The 16,175-nt window shown below is 41.4% G+C and overlaps 1 protein-coding gene across 4 annotated transcripts in view; it reads right to left on the bottom strand.

The window, feature by feature from the left end:
- NPAS2 (neuronal PAS domain protein 2) overlaps positions 1-16,175 on the bottom strand; it is a 104,027-nt gene that overhangs the window by 6,524 nt on the left and 81,328 nt on the right. For 3 of the 4 annotated variants that reach the window (XR_010026824.1, XM_063149793.1, XM_063149795.1), the window contains exons 10-16: positions 15,296-15,402; positions 14,003-14,150; positions 13,325-13,406; positions 12,484-12,625; positions 11,654-11,760; positions 11,389-11,481; positions 5,438-5,584 (exon numbers count right to left, since the gene is read on the bottom strand). Coding sequence is in view for 3 of the 4 variants with exons in the window: in XM_063149793.1 (XP_063005863.1) it covers positions 5,438-5,584; positions 11,389-11,481; positions 11,654-11,760; positions 12,484-12,625; positions 13,325-13,406; positions 14,003-14,150; positions 15,296-15,402 (826 nt within the window). In the remaining variant the exon portion in view is untranslated. The remainder of the gene's footprint in view (positions 1-5,437; positions 5,585-11,388; positions 11,482-11,653; positions 11,761-12,483; positions 12,626-13,324; positions 13,407-14,002; positions 14,151-15,295; positions 15,403-16,175) is intronic. The other variant, XM_063149796.1, reaches the window with a different exon arrangement.

The following is a 16,175-nucleotide window of genomic DNA, read 5'->3' as shown; positions in this document are numbered from 1 at the left end:
GAAATGTGTCTACAAGGTGCAAGTCCTCTCTCCATGGGGCAGGCACAACCCTCTTAAGAGCAGTTCCCAGTACATTCACTGTGTTCTGGGGCATCCTGACCAAAGAGAAGAGAGTAACTCCATGTCTTTTCAGTCCTTTCAACAAAATCCACCTGCCTTTCAGACAGAACTATCTTTGAATTTGTCTCTGGAAATTCCCAACAGTTTACACCCAGCTGAGTTGTCAAATGTTTTTAATGAGGCCACAGTCAGGCCAGAGCTCTCCAAGCTGAATGGCCGTGTCCTTATCACTGACAGGATATGTAAACAGACAGTCACTGTCATTTATCTCATTTCCCATCAGGTTACTGTCACCTGGTGTTCTTCCTAACTGTGCCATGCATTCCACTTGTGCAAAAGAGCTAGCACCTCCTCTCTTAGTGTTTCTGTAAATGATGTCCTCTCTACTTTTGCATTTCAAGATGAAGCTTTCTTCTTTAAAAGTTACAGGACTTGGGAATTTTTGCTCTTCTAGGGGCTATTTTTTTATTACAGCTGTAAAGAGGGAAAAGTAATATTTTAAAACAATGTGTTATTAATGCCATAAGCTCTCTTTGCAGTATTTCAGACCTAGCCTTTCTGCCACCAAGGGCTGTATGGAGATACACATCCTACACTGTTGACAGAATTTTTGGATCTGATTCTGATTCCACACCACTGTTGCATGTATGGAATTTCATTAATTTAAGTGGAGCTACTTAAGTTTTAAATGAAATCAGAATCACAATTATTCTCTTTATTATTCATCCATCAGTCTCATGCCTAGCAGTACATCTGAGGTATGCCCAGTAATTAGTACACCTTTGTGCAGCTTATTGCTGTATTAACAATTCCCTAAACTATCATGTCCCCTCTCATTTTTCCTGGAAAAAGCCCACAGCTTTTCCAAAGGCCCAGCATAATGTATTGCTTTTCTTTGCAAAAGTATGGCTTGATCCATCATGGTTGTACTTATTTACCTAGCTTTAAAAACACAGCTTATTTAAATATGATAAATTTTTAATTAATTTATGCGTGCCAAGATTTTACCCAGGAAAAAAGGGACAGACAAAGCTTACATTAATCATCTGGGAGAAGGGGACAATTAAGGAAAAGCAACATCTTGTTTCAGGTGCTGTAGGCTAACCACATCTCAGAGATGTCTGATAGGAATAAATGGGTCAAGTGACAGGGTTGGGGCTGCTGCTTGCAGCGGGTCTGAAACTAGCTCTGAGTGTTGTCTTTTAAAAACACTGCTCACTGAGTATGGAGCCATTACATATCAGAAAGACAGATGGTCTTGCAACTTCTGCCAAGTAAATAGGCCTTATTATGAATAAATCAAAGACAAATATAATGAAAATTCATTTTCTTGTTTATTTTCTGTACATAGAAGCTAAGTTTTGGACATGTTTAGTACATGAACTCCCTTGATTAGCCCTAGCCATGAGACAGGTCGCCACTGATATAAAATTTGATATAAAACTAAGAATGGGCAAAGCAAGTGGTGCATGTGAAAAAAGTGATGGGAAGGGCGTGTGAGCCCACTGGTACTGGACAGATCACTGCAAATTAAGACCTTTAGGAGGATTAGCTTAGTGTCCTCCTTGTACGTGGCACACAGCACTGGAGAAACACTCAGCTCACCCAAAGCAAATTCAACTTCTATCAAGGTGAATGTCAGGTGGGGTGTGAACTTGCAGCAGACTACTTATTTATCAGGAACCTCCCTGTGTGCTTACTTCACTTCCAGATGAAGGCCAAGGAGTTTATCCTCCAAAGAAAGCAGAGTAACCTACTTTGCAATTATCAGAGTGTGCCACTGGGTAGGAATGTGCACAGTTAATGGTTGGCAGCTAACACACCATAAATTCAGAACCAAGTTTATCCCAGAAGGCAAATTTCATTTGTTCATGTGTTTGTACCCTGAGAGGGCTCTGAGTGCTTCATACCTGGGGACCCTCTGTTGCCATTATAATGGCCAAAGCAGCATTGTTACCCTCTGGACATAAATGACCTGGAAAAAACAAGCTTAGAGCAGGAAGCAATGGTGGTTGTGTCCCTGCAGAACTGAAAACTCAAGAGTTAACCTGACAGAGGATCAAAGCATGACATTTCCACTTGTTAGTTAAACCTAAAAGCTTAATTTGTACAAAATTAATGGTGGTTTTTTGTAATGCGCCTGTTTTGTGATAGTCTTGTCAGAATTCCCCCAAAACGCTGAAATACAGCAGCTTTAAATAACAAGAAAAACCTTTTCACAAAAAATGAAATCTTTCCCTAAGTAGATAAATTAGCAGCCCCCTAACTGTATTGCTGCTAATGATATGTCTTGTTGGTGATTTTGTGGACTGCAAGGTCAGTGAAGCATCTTACAAACATTTTTTAATTGGCCAGATTGTTAACATACACAGCAAAGCAGCAAGAGAGAGGAGGGACCCTCTGACACTGCTGCCCCCTCATTCCAAGATAGAAGAGCCCTACAGCTAATGGCTGAACCACACTGACAAGGCATCCTGAGGAAAACATCTTTTTGACTCTACCTGTCCTTTGGATAATCAGGGGATTATAGCTTTTGGGCTCATCATTACAGGCATCAAGACTCTTTCTTTATGTAAAATATATAAAGATGAGAAGCACAGCACTGGGAAGCTGAGATTCATGACTTTGAAGAGAGCCTGCTTTGCAAATGATGGGTGGCTGTGGATGGTCTTGATTGTAGTTCTTGCAAGCTGTTCTGGCTCAGCCTTTCTGCCTTCCTCTTGCATCTGTGAATCATTAGCTAGACTGTTCAAACTGGAGCAGACACAGCATCCTTCAGACTTCTGAGGTTACTCTTTCTGCTCTTGTCCTTCATTGTCAGGAGAAGCAGTAACAGGGATCTAATGGGGTTTTGAACACTTTTATTCAGGGCCTGCAACCCTCCCGATAGTTTCATCTTTCTCTGCACAAGGCTCCTGCAAACAGTTTCTAATGCAGACTACTGTGCTCAACATCTGTCTGTCTGGGAAAGCATTTCTTGGTGGACTGCTGTACTCAGTTTTGAAGATCTCTGAAGGAAATGGAAATCGAGCTTAATTCTCCATGGAGCTACCTGTACATTTCTATGTGGAAGGGAGTGAACCAGTGGGGATGATATGCTAATAAATCAGCTAGTAGGGGAAAAGCAGGAAGCACATCCCCCTTTTCAGACAGCCTACATCACTCCCCCACACTTACAGCTCTATTATGCAGTGTATTAAAGACACCAGAAATGTGCTTGATAGTAGCCAGTTTGTTACAATGCATTTTAGCTTTGATAGTAGACACAGATCAATGTCTGACATCCAGCTCCCTGAATGATGAAATCTGTGCAGCAAAGCACGTGGTTGGATTTCTGATTTAACAGTTTACTCCTCGCTGCTTGTGAGTCACAAAAGAGCTGCATGCAAAAGCGTGCAGCTTTCTTTCAAATTACCCCTAGCCAAGTAAGAGAAAAATTATTCCTCATGTCAATCTATCCTTGCAACAGCACAGTAATTTCTTTGTGTGTTTTTTGGTTTTTTTACCTAGAGAAAGTGGGAGAAGAAAAAGGTCCTGGCCAGGAGTCAGTGTAACCACTTGCATCTCATCACCTTGTCTGATTGCTCTGAGGAGACCAAAAGGCACACAAAATACAGAGGATGTGTTCTCCATCCAGCATTGCTGGATGATCCCTGTCCAGCATTGCCATTTAAGGCAAATATGCAGCCCCCTGCATTTCCAAGCTCTTTCCATTCTCCCTGCCTCTCAGTACTGCATCTGTAAACTGGAAATTGGTAGGTACTGACAGAAGAGAACTTGTAATGGTCTGGAAATACTTGGTCCAACCTGGTGCAGTCTTCATGCGAGAGGGCATCACCCAGATGATGTAAGTCAGAGCTACAAACTGGTAACGGGGGGGACAATACAGATCAACTCACCATTTATTTACCCTCTGGGCTTCTGCCTGATCTCCCTCTGAGTGTATGTGAGAATCTGTCCCGTGATCTTTGTGCTGTTAAATGCATCCTAATGCATATAGGAGATAGCTTTCTAAGAACAGAAGCTGTTTCTTGCATATAAGAATGTGCTCTGAAATTCTGTTTTTGCCTGAATGATGAAAAAAAATAGTGTGTGTGATTATTGAAGACATCACCAGGAGAGAGTAATGGTTGTCACCCAATTAAAAAGAGAGAAAGTGAGAATATAATGTCTCTTGATATTCATAATAACAATAATAGCTTTCAGACATGTGACATGATTCTGAACTGAACACCTGTTAATTGCATAGAGAATTTTTCTTCCCATTAATCAAAGTCAGCAGAGAACCAATAGAATAAACACACTGAAGCTAAACCCGGTCTCCCTGTGTGATTGTATGGCACCAGAACAGGGAGTTCTGGGTTGGGAACCCACAGCTGCTGTGTCATCTTACAGCAGTGCACATGCAGCAACTTAGGTGGCAAAGTTTCTAATTTGGCTTTGCTGATCCCTTAATTACCTAAACATACGATCCCAATTTGCTAATGTGTGAAATTGCATTTCACAGATGCTGATCATGGGTGAGAGTCTATTTCAGTGTGGAAGTTGCAAGCAAAATTCCCACTGACTTCAGTAGGTCCCGTCCTGTTTGTAAAATACTCTTGAGATGTTTGTTTCCTTGACAAAGCTTGTCTTCTAAAATCATCTTGTTAGTATAGTACTCACCAAGTCCCCAGTGCCACATTTCTAGCAAGGATCATTTAACCTGGCATTTATACTTAAATTATGAGGAACATAGCAGTAATCACCCACATTCAGAAAACTCCATAAAACTGGATGATTTGTCCACTTGTTGTTAAAGGAAACCTGTGATCTACTAAACTTCACTTACTATTATTTCTGAGGTTTGGTAGACGGAAGGGGTACAAAGCACATACTGTATCAGAGAATTCTACCTCTGTGTAGGAGGTGTCAAAGGCAGAAGCAGAGCAGGCTCAGTCAGCTTCACCCTAAAGGCTTAAGTGTGTCTGGTGAAGAAAAAATTCAGATACCTCCAAGGTGTGAACAAATTAACATTAGCAGAATTTCAGGGGTTTTAAGGTGACAAGGAAGTCTGAACTTCAACACTCTTTCTACTACAGCTCCTCAGTCTGAAGACTTGGTAGATAAAGTAATAAAATGCTATTGTAAATGACCCTAATTATTCTTCTCCTCCTCCTAAGGCTGAGGTATTCCTTCCTTCTCTTCTTCCAGAGAGCTCTTAAACCTTTCTTAACAGAGGTTACTCAAAAGGCTTTTAGAAGGCAACATCCCTCTACAATTCAGATGAGCTACTTTCTACTTGTCCAGATATCCTGGACTCTGGAACAATTTTAATTTTCCAAGCCTATCAACAGAAAGAGGATGCTTGACTCTGTCCCTTCCAGCAGTAACGCACCTGTACGCTGGAGTCTTGGACCAGGCAGAGCTGCTCCTGGATCTTCTGGAGCTCCTCCTGCTGCCAGCGGATGTTGGCCTGCAGGATCCGTGTCCGCTGCTCCAGCTGGTCCTTGATGGTCTGGAACATGCTGAATTGTGCTGAGAACTGGGGGGAGGAAATAAAAAAAGAGGGGAGGGGGGGAAAATCAGTCATTCTAATACAAACAGCCTCAGTAGAACACTGTTCTGTAAGGAGTTACTGGTCTCTTCATTGTAAAGCACAGCTAAAAAATAAAAATGTCTTTGTAATATACTAACATGCAGACAGAGACATCTTGTCTATTTTCAGGGTTATGCACATATATTAAATTTCCTCGGCTAGAGTGATCTGCTTACAGTTGACCATGTTCTGCTCTAAGGACTGTTTTTGGGAGTATGCTACTTTAATATATCAAGAGCATCTTAACTGAATGGCAAATGAATGCATTATTTTCATTAGCTTGTAGTTTGGAGCCCTTAGTGTGGCATAACAGCATAATCCAGATGTGTTTTACTAATGCTTTCCTTTTTCAGATCAGAAATAGCAGTTCTGCAATGCTTTGTTCTGCTGATGACTTACTAAGGCATCACACAATAGACCAAAATAAACATTTTCTAGATTTGTACAGCTGAGTAGTACTTAAATGACAAGAAATACTCATTAAGTTATTTTTATATGTGATATAAAATGAATAGCTCAACTCAGTGGAAGAAAGGCTGTTCTAAATAATAGTAAAAAATGGAGATCGTTAATCAAGGTCAAGAAGCAGGTGCAACCTCCAATAGCAGCAATACTGGCACAAACTGAAATAATCAAGAGTTGTGGAGAGGACTAACAGCAATAAATCCCTAATATTTGGTGCTTTCAGGTACGATTCAAAGTTCACCAAAGTTAATTATTACTTTAATAGGCTTTGGAATAATTGCTTTTGATAAGCTCATATTCCAAAAGTAAAAAACAGTCTTTGAAAAAAAGAACAAAACCCTTCAAAAATCTTTTTAAGTTTTTATGTAATCAAGGCATCCAAGATCTTCTTGAAAACATGCAGGGCTGTGAGTGTACAGGCAAAAAAAAAATAATTGCTGTGACTGGAAAATGCTGCCCTGCCCTATATTTGTTCCAGTGGCTCTGAGCTAGTGGGTGAGCTGATGCTCGCTGCTGGAGCCTTCCTGCTCCATGGTGCACTGGCTTACATTGTTTCTGGCTTTTTAGTAGGGGAAAAAAGATAACAAGACAAGAATTAAGGAGTGCTCTGCTGCTAGCAGCACTGTACACTTCCTTAGATGAAATTTTTGGCTACTTGGAGGAGGCTAAATGTGACAGAACAGATTTGTATCAGCTAACTAGCACATCTTAAACCAGTTAAGTATGTGAAAGTACCTTTACCTTCCCTCTAGCAAAGCTGACATCTCCAAGTAAATGGCCTTTGGCAGAGAAAGAGCGAGAACTTCAGGAGGTTCATTTCCATTTATCAGGCAGAGGGAGGCTTTCCCACACAGCCTGGGAGGTCACTGCACAGAGTGATGGCCAGGTGGGCGTCAGTCTCTCAGCCAGCCCTGCTTAGGGGCAAGGAGGGCTGCTGAGGTGCTACTTGCAGCTGCTGGTGACAGAGCCCCTTGGCTGCCAGAGGCATCTGTGAGCACTCACTGCTTGCACAGTCTGCCCAAGGAGGGGAAGGGAGCCCTCGGCCCTGCTGTGACTCATGGTGCTCGTGCCTGCAAACAGCAGTGCCATCATCTGCAACCCACTCCTCCCCAGAGCAGAAACATGGTGTCAAACCTCCCAAAGGGAAGGCTGTGTTACTTGGAATTGGGGTTACAGAAGCCAGAGCAGGGTCTCCTTTTTTCTTTCTTATCCATGTATAAAGAATTAACCTGAGGAATGGCTGAGCAGAGACCTCAGATGTTTGGGAATAAGAACAAGTGACTCAAAGGGGAATCCACTGCTGTTCGTTGCAGCCCAGCCTTTTGGTTCTGAAGAGTCTCAGGTATCCTGGTTTAAGGAGTGGAATGATGCTGTGAGCAACACATCATGGAGGAGATACAGCAAATTCCTGCTTTAACCTGGCCTGTACAGAAGGATCTTTTAAAAAGACAAGTCTTGTTATCTAATTATATGAACTCTTTTAGAGAGGACTGCTTTTAAGTTTTTAAAAGGATCCTTATTAGAAAAGGAATTAAAAACAGTTTTAGCAAAGAGCTTCATTTTAACTGCCTGTCTTGGTGATGGCAGACTTTTGATTAATATGCAAATTCCTTGATGACCCTTTGAGAAAGAAACCTGATTTTCTTCAATTGATCAATGTAAGGAATTTTAAACTAAGTAATTTCACAATCACTTTATACTTCAAAAAGAAATAAAATCAATTTTCAGGCCTTAGTTTTAAATTTGAATTTGCTTTGCGAAGTTGCATACAAGAATGTATTGCTGTTGATTTTAAATTATTATTCCTTAATTTTTTTGTGCAGGTTCTTATATTTATCATATTCATCTTATATTGTCTTTTTGTTCTCTCTTTTACATGCTTTCTGTATTAAAATACTTAACATCAACAATTAGCTGGTATACTGGAGTGAAAGCTGTTATGGATGAAGACAAGGAACTTTCTCTTTTGCTTTTTTCCTTTTCCCACTCTAACCCCCAAATTGTTGATAACTCTAACCATGACCTCTGTGCTTACAGAGCTCCTATTGTTTTTGTACAATGAGACACTAACAGCAATTGACCTGCTCCAGAGAGTATTTATCTCAAGATCATTAACCTCTCTACTAATTAAGGGAGAAATCTCTACTTGTATAATAAATTAAGAGAGCTTAACTCAAAACCTTTCACAGAAAACACTGCCCAGCTTTAACTCTGCCATTGGCATCCGATGAAGTTGCTCTTCATCTCACTTAGGTATTTACAAATCCACAGAATTCTTAGATAAGTGCATGTAATACGCAGAAAACTGTCATCTTCCTAGATACAAACACGGGAGACTAAACCTGTGAGATCTCTATAGTTGCACCAGTTTAATCAAGGTTTGTTAATGCGGGCAAAAAAAGCCCCCAAAACAAACAAGCAAAAACCACAGCAGTAATTTTAGTTTGGTTTCTTAAAAAAAGAGTAAAATAAAGTGATGCATTTGGGATCATGTCAGCATATGTTCTGGTAGAGAAGGGCTTGATGCACTAGTGCTGGGTACGGTCCAGGGAAGCTCTACAGCCCAGGGAGAGGGGCTGGCACTTCCATGCTGTGATTCCTCTCCTCCACCATGCCCAAGGAGAGGTGTTTTTCTCCACTGAGTGCTACCCCACGGTGCCAGGGTTACTCCCTCTCTCTAGGTGCTGGGGGGCTGCAGCCAGGAGCAGGGACCTGTGGCCCCTGTGTCTGTCAGGACGGTTCCTCATTTCTAACGTGATGAACAAAAAGATGGATCTCCCAAGACAATCTGTTCCTACAAGTGTCATGACAATAGATAGCTGGGTAAAGAAAAGAGACCTATTTGTTTTGTAGCTGAGTTTCCTTTAAAACTTTCTTTTCTGCCTGTCTTCCAACTTTCTTTCAATTCTTCTGGCCCAAGAGATGAGCCATGTTTCTTGCTGGAGACATTCAACAGAGTTGAGAGAGTGTCAAAAATACCAGATTGCTATAACTTCATGAAGGCTTTAGCTGAGCAAAGGAGAGAAGGATCCACTCATCCCTTGCTCCTGTGGGAAAGGCTGGCTCCATGCACCAGTCCTGCAAGGCACAGCCCCTGGGAAACTGGATTTCATTAATTTTGCAGCTCACCGAACGACTTGTTCTTTCTTCCTTCATCTGAATAACACCTGCTCAATCCCAAACGGATTATTAGTGTTAATTATTATTCAGTCATCAACATCCGCTGTGTTGCAGGGGATTTTAATTTATGACAATGAGGAAGGCAAACAAACAAATATTCTAATTGGGAGCACTTGGTTTAAAGTAAACCATTTACATTCAGGTGACATCTAGGATGACACTGTGCTGTCTGTTCATTCACACAAGCAAGGCACAAGCTAAAATTGCATTTCAGTGGAGACAAAACCATCACAGCCTTTGCTGGAAATAAAACTACTCAAAGTTCAAGCAGATGGTGCCCGAGGCAGCAGCTAGCTGCTCACTGCAGACACAGTTGTGGCCACTTATAATGTTTTCCCTGCTGCCGCCACCCTGTAGCCAAATGTTAGCCACAAGGATACCCAGGGCCTTCCAGCTCCTGCCATCAGTCACCATCAGCTAAGGACAAGTGGCAGAAAGGCAGAAGGGACAAACCTGTGCAGCTCCTCCTGGCAGCGGGGCACCTGGCCACACCTTTTCTACAAGCTATGGGCTTGTGTTTTGCCACTAAACTGCACAACTGGAAATGGTCAGCTAGGAAGCCAAGAAAGTGTTCCTGGTAGGATGCACACGTAGCTGGTTTTGTCCCTCACTCACCTAGTGCTGCAGGCACCTTTGTCTTTTGAATAATTAATTATATTGCTGTAGGCTGACATGTTAATTATTTTAAAGTGGGACGTACAGTGTAGTATCATAACATTCATAACAGTTTATGAAAATCACACGTGTGTGGAGACTTGGTACTCTGTACAGGAGTTTTGCTATGGAGTGTGAACATCAGCAGCCTGAGCTGCAATGTCCTGGTGTTATTTCCCTGCTCCAGGTCAAGCTTCATCCTGAGCTTCGCCAGGAGCACTGCTGTGACTGCTGCCAGAGGGGCTGCCTGTGTAGACAGAGTCAGCCCTCTTCCTTTCACTAAGATTTCAGTGGCCCAAAGAGGCTTAATCAGTGACTGGATGGCACTCTAATTTGTCAGAAAAAAAAGAAATGTAGCTGGTGTGCCAGAAAGAGCCTTTTACTGGGAAGGGACAAGGCAGTAGGGGTCTTGGTAAACAACTGGAAAGCTTCTCTTCACAAAGAGCTTTGATGGAGAAGAAAGGGAGGTAGAAAAAAGTCAAACAAAACACACAGAGACTTATAATACATAAACTAATTGATGTTTGAAAATGCATTAATGAATAACGGGGAGAAGTATCTGCAAAAGAAAATGAATGTTCAGAGCAGATAATTGATATGCTGTTTATTCGCTGCATGCTAGCGTGGAGTCATGAAGAGAATATTAAACATGGAAGATAAATGAGAATTTGTTATTTTAAAGCCAGGATCCTCAGGACTTTATATGCTTTATGTGCTACAGAAATAAACTCTGGGGTCTTGTGAGTGAGTATGTGGTATCAATGGTAGAAGCAGTCTAGGTCCAGCAATACTCTGTCATTCCTAAAATCAGAGGATGATGGGGTGTATCATCACAGCAGAGCCACAGGAGAAAAACAATGTGCTGGGAACATGGTATGCAAATCTGCTTCTTCAAATTCCACTGCAAATGTAACCCCGAGGTGATGTTTTGGGCCATCACCCACTTTTTTAATAGACTGGAGGAATATGAAATTTGTCTTCAGTGGCATCCTTACCATTACTGGCACACTCCAAAATGGGTGTTGTTGAATTTGCATGTCCTATACTGCTAGTTAGTTCTGCATCAGCACAGCCAAACAGGTGTTTTTAGTGGGACTGGGTGTCTCTGTTAGTTTTTGGTTTTAATTCTCATTGTGAATTTGATCTTGAAGGGACCTGGTTCTGTAGAAGTGAAGTTGGAAATTCTTCTTTCATCTGGTTTTTGTCCTCTCATGAAACAGATGTGTGCACACCTGAACCTACACGCACCTGGGCTTCTGAACACCTGCATGCAGTTATATGTTTAAACATACAAGTGTAAAATTCATATTACTTTTCCCACAATATTTTAAGTGGTTGAGAGTTTGGATTTGGGGATTTTAGTTACTAGAGAGGTAACTTAAAAGCCCCAAAATGAGAAAGTATCAGGAGATAAGCAAGTGACCTATTCCACTTCCAAATCCCCAACTAACCTGTGCCAGAGGTGCAGGCTGATTTTGCAGAGTTGCTTGAGGCAGCAACTGCTGTGGGAGAAGCTCACATGGAAGCTGAGAAGGCAAAGAAACCTAGGTTAAAAACAAAACAAACCAAAACTTTATTTAGAAGTTTGGCTTCTTTAAATTTTAGGTTTCTTCTAATGCCGTGGCTTCTGTGTAAGTTGTTTTTAATTGCTAAGCTGCGTATGTGGCACATGCTGTTACACCCTCTGCCTGTTTCCATGATTCCTTGTGAAGTTACCTGAAGAGCAGTAGGCTGGCTGAGTCTGTGCACAGATAAATCCTGCTGTGCGCTCGGTGCTCTCGGCAAGGGAGTGTTGGACTCTGTAATCAGCTTTGTTGGTGTAGCTGCGAGAAAAGCACCAGTGAGATCTCTCATGCTGGAAATCAACCCTGTTTGAAGGGGATAATACAACAAGACCTGGGTAGAAATTGTAATGGCCTGGCTAAATTCTAGTGGGAGTCAGGGCTGTTCTTGTTGACTTCAATGGCAATAAAATCAAACTGATAAGGAGGGTCTGGGCAAAGATAAAAGTAAATGAGACAGATTATGATTCTATGCTCCAATGAGCACTGCGAAAGGACCCATGAACTGTTCTAAACCAGCTGGAACCCCCTTTACATGGGCCAAATAACTGTAAATTTAGGTTAGCTCATTGGCTTTTTTTCCAGACCAGGAAGCAGAAAGAGTATACCCAAGTCAACACTGGAGCATCCTAAATCTTGGCCAGAGGAGAGTCACCCACAGGCTGTTACTACTCATGTAAGTCTAGAGAAATCTTATATTGCTCACAGAGGTGCCCTCAAATCTAAACACAAAATCCTCTTTTTTGTAACAGATTGAAACAGCACATTTCATGTCTAATCCCAGTGTTCATCTTCCAGCATTTAGGTGGCTGTGCTAGAACCTTCTCTCTTGTACATCACTATTTCAGCTTTTGCACTTCTTTGTCAGTGCATATCATCAATACCTCATAATTTACTGTTAAATTAGCAGCTGTGGTATATAAGCACACATTCTTTAACTTGGCTAAATTAAAAATAATTCCATAACTCAGGAATGCCACTCACATGCTGGGTCTGACTTGGGTGTGTGGGAAGATTTTGGTGAGCTCCTGGATGATACTGAGGGTGTCCGACTAGCGCTGAGGATTGAGGCACCAATATCAAGTGCATTAAAGTGCTGTTCAGGATCCAAGCTGGCACCACTCTCCTAAAACAAACCAGAAAAGGAGAACAGCTATTGCATCTGTCAGAGGTAAAGCATTTTGATATTTAGTAATGGTTGCACTCCAGTTCTTTGGCAGACCTAAAATGACTTGAGCAGAAATAATCTCAGGTAGACCAGCAGACCTGGACAAAGGCATCAATGCCCCTTCCAAACAGCATCAAACAAATACATTTTACAAACAGCTATCACTGAGCTAGAAATAAACAGCAAGCTACTGCCATAGTCACTTTGTGCCTTCAGATGTTTTTCTGACTCTTTCTTTTGTGTTCAGTTGGATGTGACAGCAACTAACTGCAACCTCTGTGAGACACTTGGCCATGCACTGAGGACCAGCTTTGTTGTCTTTCCTAAAGAGATCACTGAGATGTTGCCAAGAGGGCTGATTGCCAGAACTTGTCCAAATGCATCTTTAGACTGTAGTACCTTGCCAAGGAAAAGTGAGATATCTTACACTGTCCCTGCCCATGTTCCACTTCATTTGTGGTTGTTATTAGTCTCCAGGTTTATTCTTTCATAAACTCACCTGATTTATGTCAAAATAATTCAAATGAGCAATGAGTTCTGAAGTTAAGAGAACCCACCAACATTGCAGAAAGACAATGCTGGAGTCTTCAGTGATGTTAACACAGAACAAGTTGTGATTGCTACATAAGTTTATGAAAAAAGCTTTTCTCATTGTACCTTTAGTGCTGAGGACACCACCTCTGAGGATACTTCTTCCAAGCCCATCTCCTGTCTCCTCTCCACACGAACATCTGCATAACTGAATGGAAAACATAATTCTATGTATCAACATGGAATTGCTATATTTCTTAAAATGTGCTTTAAGAGAGTGGAGGAATAAATTACTGTACATTTTACAGGTTAAATGAGCAGCTGAAAAGTGATTTAAGTCAAATGCTACTGAATAAGATTTGAGAATGGTTTAATTTTCAAGTTTTGCTCTGTTCCTATCTTCTTGAAGTCAAGATGTATATTAAAGAACTATATAAAAAGGTCAACTTCACATCCTACAACCACTTTATGACTTCACTGGAAAGCTTCTACACATCTCTTGAAAAACAATATAAGGATTAGAGAACATGAATATTTAGGATCTGTCTATTCTCTAATTTTGCACAAAATTAAAAAATGCCATAGTTTATCTGCCCCTAAACTAAAAACAAAAAGTAAGCTCAACATAAACTAAGGTTCAGTCTGATAATTTTTCTATAATTACCCTATTTCCTTCAGAAAGTTCAGGCTTAATTTTTGTTATGTAAGTAATGTTACATTTTTAAAAGAACATTCTGGCAAATACGAGGATGCTCCTGTCTTCCTGTCCTTTATGTCCTGGCGAGTTGATAGGATTTTCCATACCTTACCACCATGTGAGTGCACACAATGAACTCTGGCTTGGAGTTCCACTGGTGGTAGGTGATGTAGTAATGGGTCTGGAGCCAGATCCACTGCTGTCCTTTGGTCAGAAACCGATAGCAGCACGACTTCCCCTTGCCGAACTGCATCACTGCCAGCAGAAAATACACACAGCTTGGAGCACAATTTCCCATGTGAAAATGACATGAAATGTGAAAAAAAAGTGACAAAAATATCTGTCATAGGTAGACAGGAGTATAAGCAGCACTTTTGAGTAAGTGCTCCTCTCAGCCTTCTGACAGAACAAAAATCATAATGATTAGTAGGTATCTTCTTCTGACACTTTGGATTCCTACACAGCACAATTAACCTTAAGTTTGGACACTAATGAATTAGTGTCCTCTACAATTTAAACAGAGATCTTACCCAGCTTTATGTGCTGATCACATACTGCTTAATTAGACACCTGGGATTGTTTTCTAAGAGTGATCATCTTAAATTCTAGAGCAGAAAAGTACAGGATAAATATGCTTGAAAAGATGAGCATTGTGTGCAGATGGATTTAGAATGAAGTAAACATATGAGATAACAGTGTGCAAAGACAAAATTTGAAAGAAAATTCCCAGATGGATAAAAATTCAAACTACAGTAAACCAGGGTGTACTGAAGGTTTTGTAGATTCAATAACCTAATTAATCTCTTCTTTTTCCCCCTGGTGATTTCAAGGGGTTCCCAAACATCCACATATTTAGCTTTTCTATATTTCAATGTCAACATATAAAAACTAATGTTGACAGGATACTTTCAAGACAGGCAGAGGTGGTAATCTGAGATGTTAAAGCCAGTTCTGTAAGCAAATATTTGAAAAGCATTGCCTTATTTTCCTTACTTAGTGAAAGAGTTTTTCAATTAAATCCTAGTAGACCGTATTTAAATAATCACAGCTAATCCCAAATACACAGTGAACAACATTAGGGGAAATAATCCACAAGAATTGCTTGAACTATTTCTGCATATTCTTTACTAATAGAACAGGGGTCAAATCTGACATATTTTATCCATTCAGTGAGTCTCGCTGGCTACTTTTGGGGATTTAGAAGGGAAAATTGTATTTTTCAGAGCTTGGTAAGTCTGTCCCAGATGCCAATCAGCTGCAGTGTCTGCAGTGTGCTACAGCTCTGCTAAGATATACGGGCTGAGGCAGAGTCAAACCTCCCCTTCCAAACAACCTTTCACTGAAAAGAGGAGTCCCAGTGTCCAGTGACTTCCCAGGAACCCGGGCCATGTGGTACTTACAGTGTTCATGGCACCTTGCTAGCAGCTCCAGGTCGTCTATGTGGTAATAGTCGTAGCCAGAAGTTCCCAGCACTTCAAATGGGAGGTATCCGATGATCGGCGGCGCTCTGCGGTTGGGCACGACAGGAGGCCGTGAAACACAGAAGCAACAGTTCTGCATGCTGATGCAGAGATGCAAACAGCCCAGATCTACTTTCACTCATCAGTGTATAGCTGTTCACCTCGGGGGGCTGGATCCCCCACCTTGCGCTTGGGATACCCAGCTGGGAGCAGCAATACCGGCAGGGACTATCCCACCAGGACAAGACTATGGCAACACTCCTCCTCCAGGGAAAATGTGACTGTGGAAAGCAGTGCAGCTTCTCAGGGACCTTTATACAGGAATCTGCTGTGAGGGAGTCCTTCCTTGGCTGCTGCTTGGTCAGGGGCTCTGCGATGGCTCCTGCAGCCCTTATACAGGGAAAAATGTTAAGGAGGTGTTTGGAAGCCATCATCTGCTTGGACTGGGGGGATAAGAGAGGAAATCATCTGTGCTGCTTTCCTCTGGGTGCCTGGAGAGCTCATCTGTGGCATGCTGAGGCACTTGCTTTGTACCTTTGCCAGCACAGATGCCTCAGGCCAGCATAGACTTTCCCTCCATAACTCAATGGGAATTGCACACACGCAATCAATGACTGGATTTGGAAGGAAGGATTTCTGCAGCTGTATAATAATTAGCTCATTTTGCCATGTGACAGACTTTGGTCTGTTGATAATTTTAAAGGAAGGAAGAACAAGCTAATCACAAATTCAGTTGAAGAAATAGAGTCCTTTTGTTTCAAAAGCCCATTAAAAATAAAAGCAAAAGTAAATGCAAAATAGTAAACATCAGCTTTTGTAG

Source organism: Melospiza melodia, chromosome 2, assembly GCF_035770615.1.
Source record: "Melospiza melodia melodia isolate bMelMel2 chromosome 2, bMelMel2.pri, whole genome shotgun sequence".
Taxonomy (NCBI): Eukaryota; Metazoa; Chordata; class Aves; order Passeriformes; family Passerellidae; genus Melospiza; species Melospiza melodia.
The sequence above is the reverse complement of the archived record's forward strand: the minus strand, read 5'-3'. Positions and strand labels throughout refer to the sequence as shown.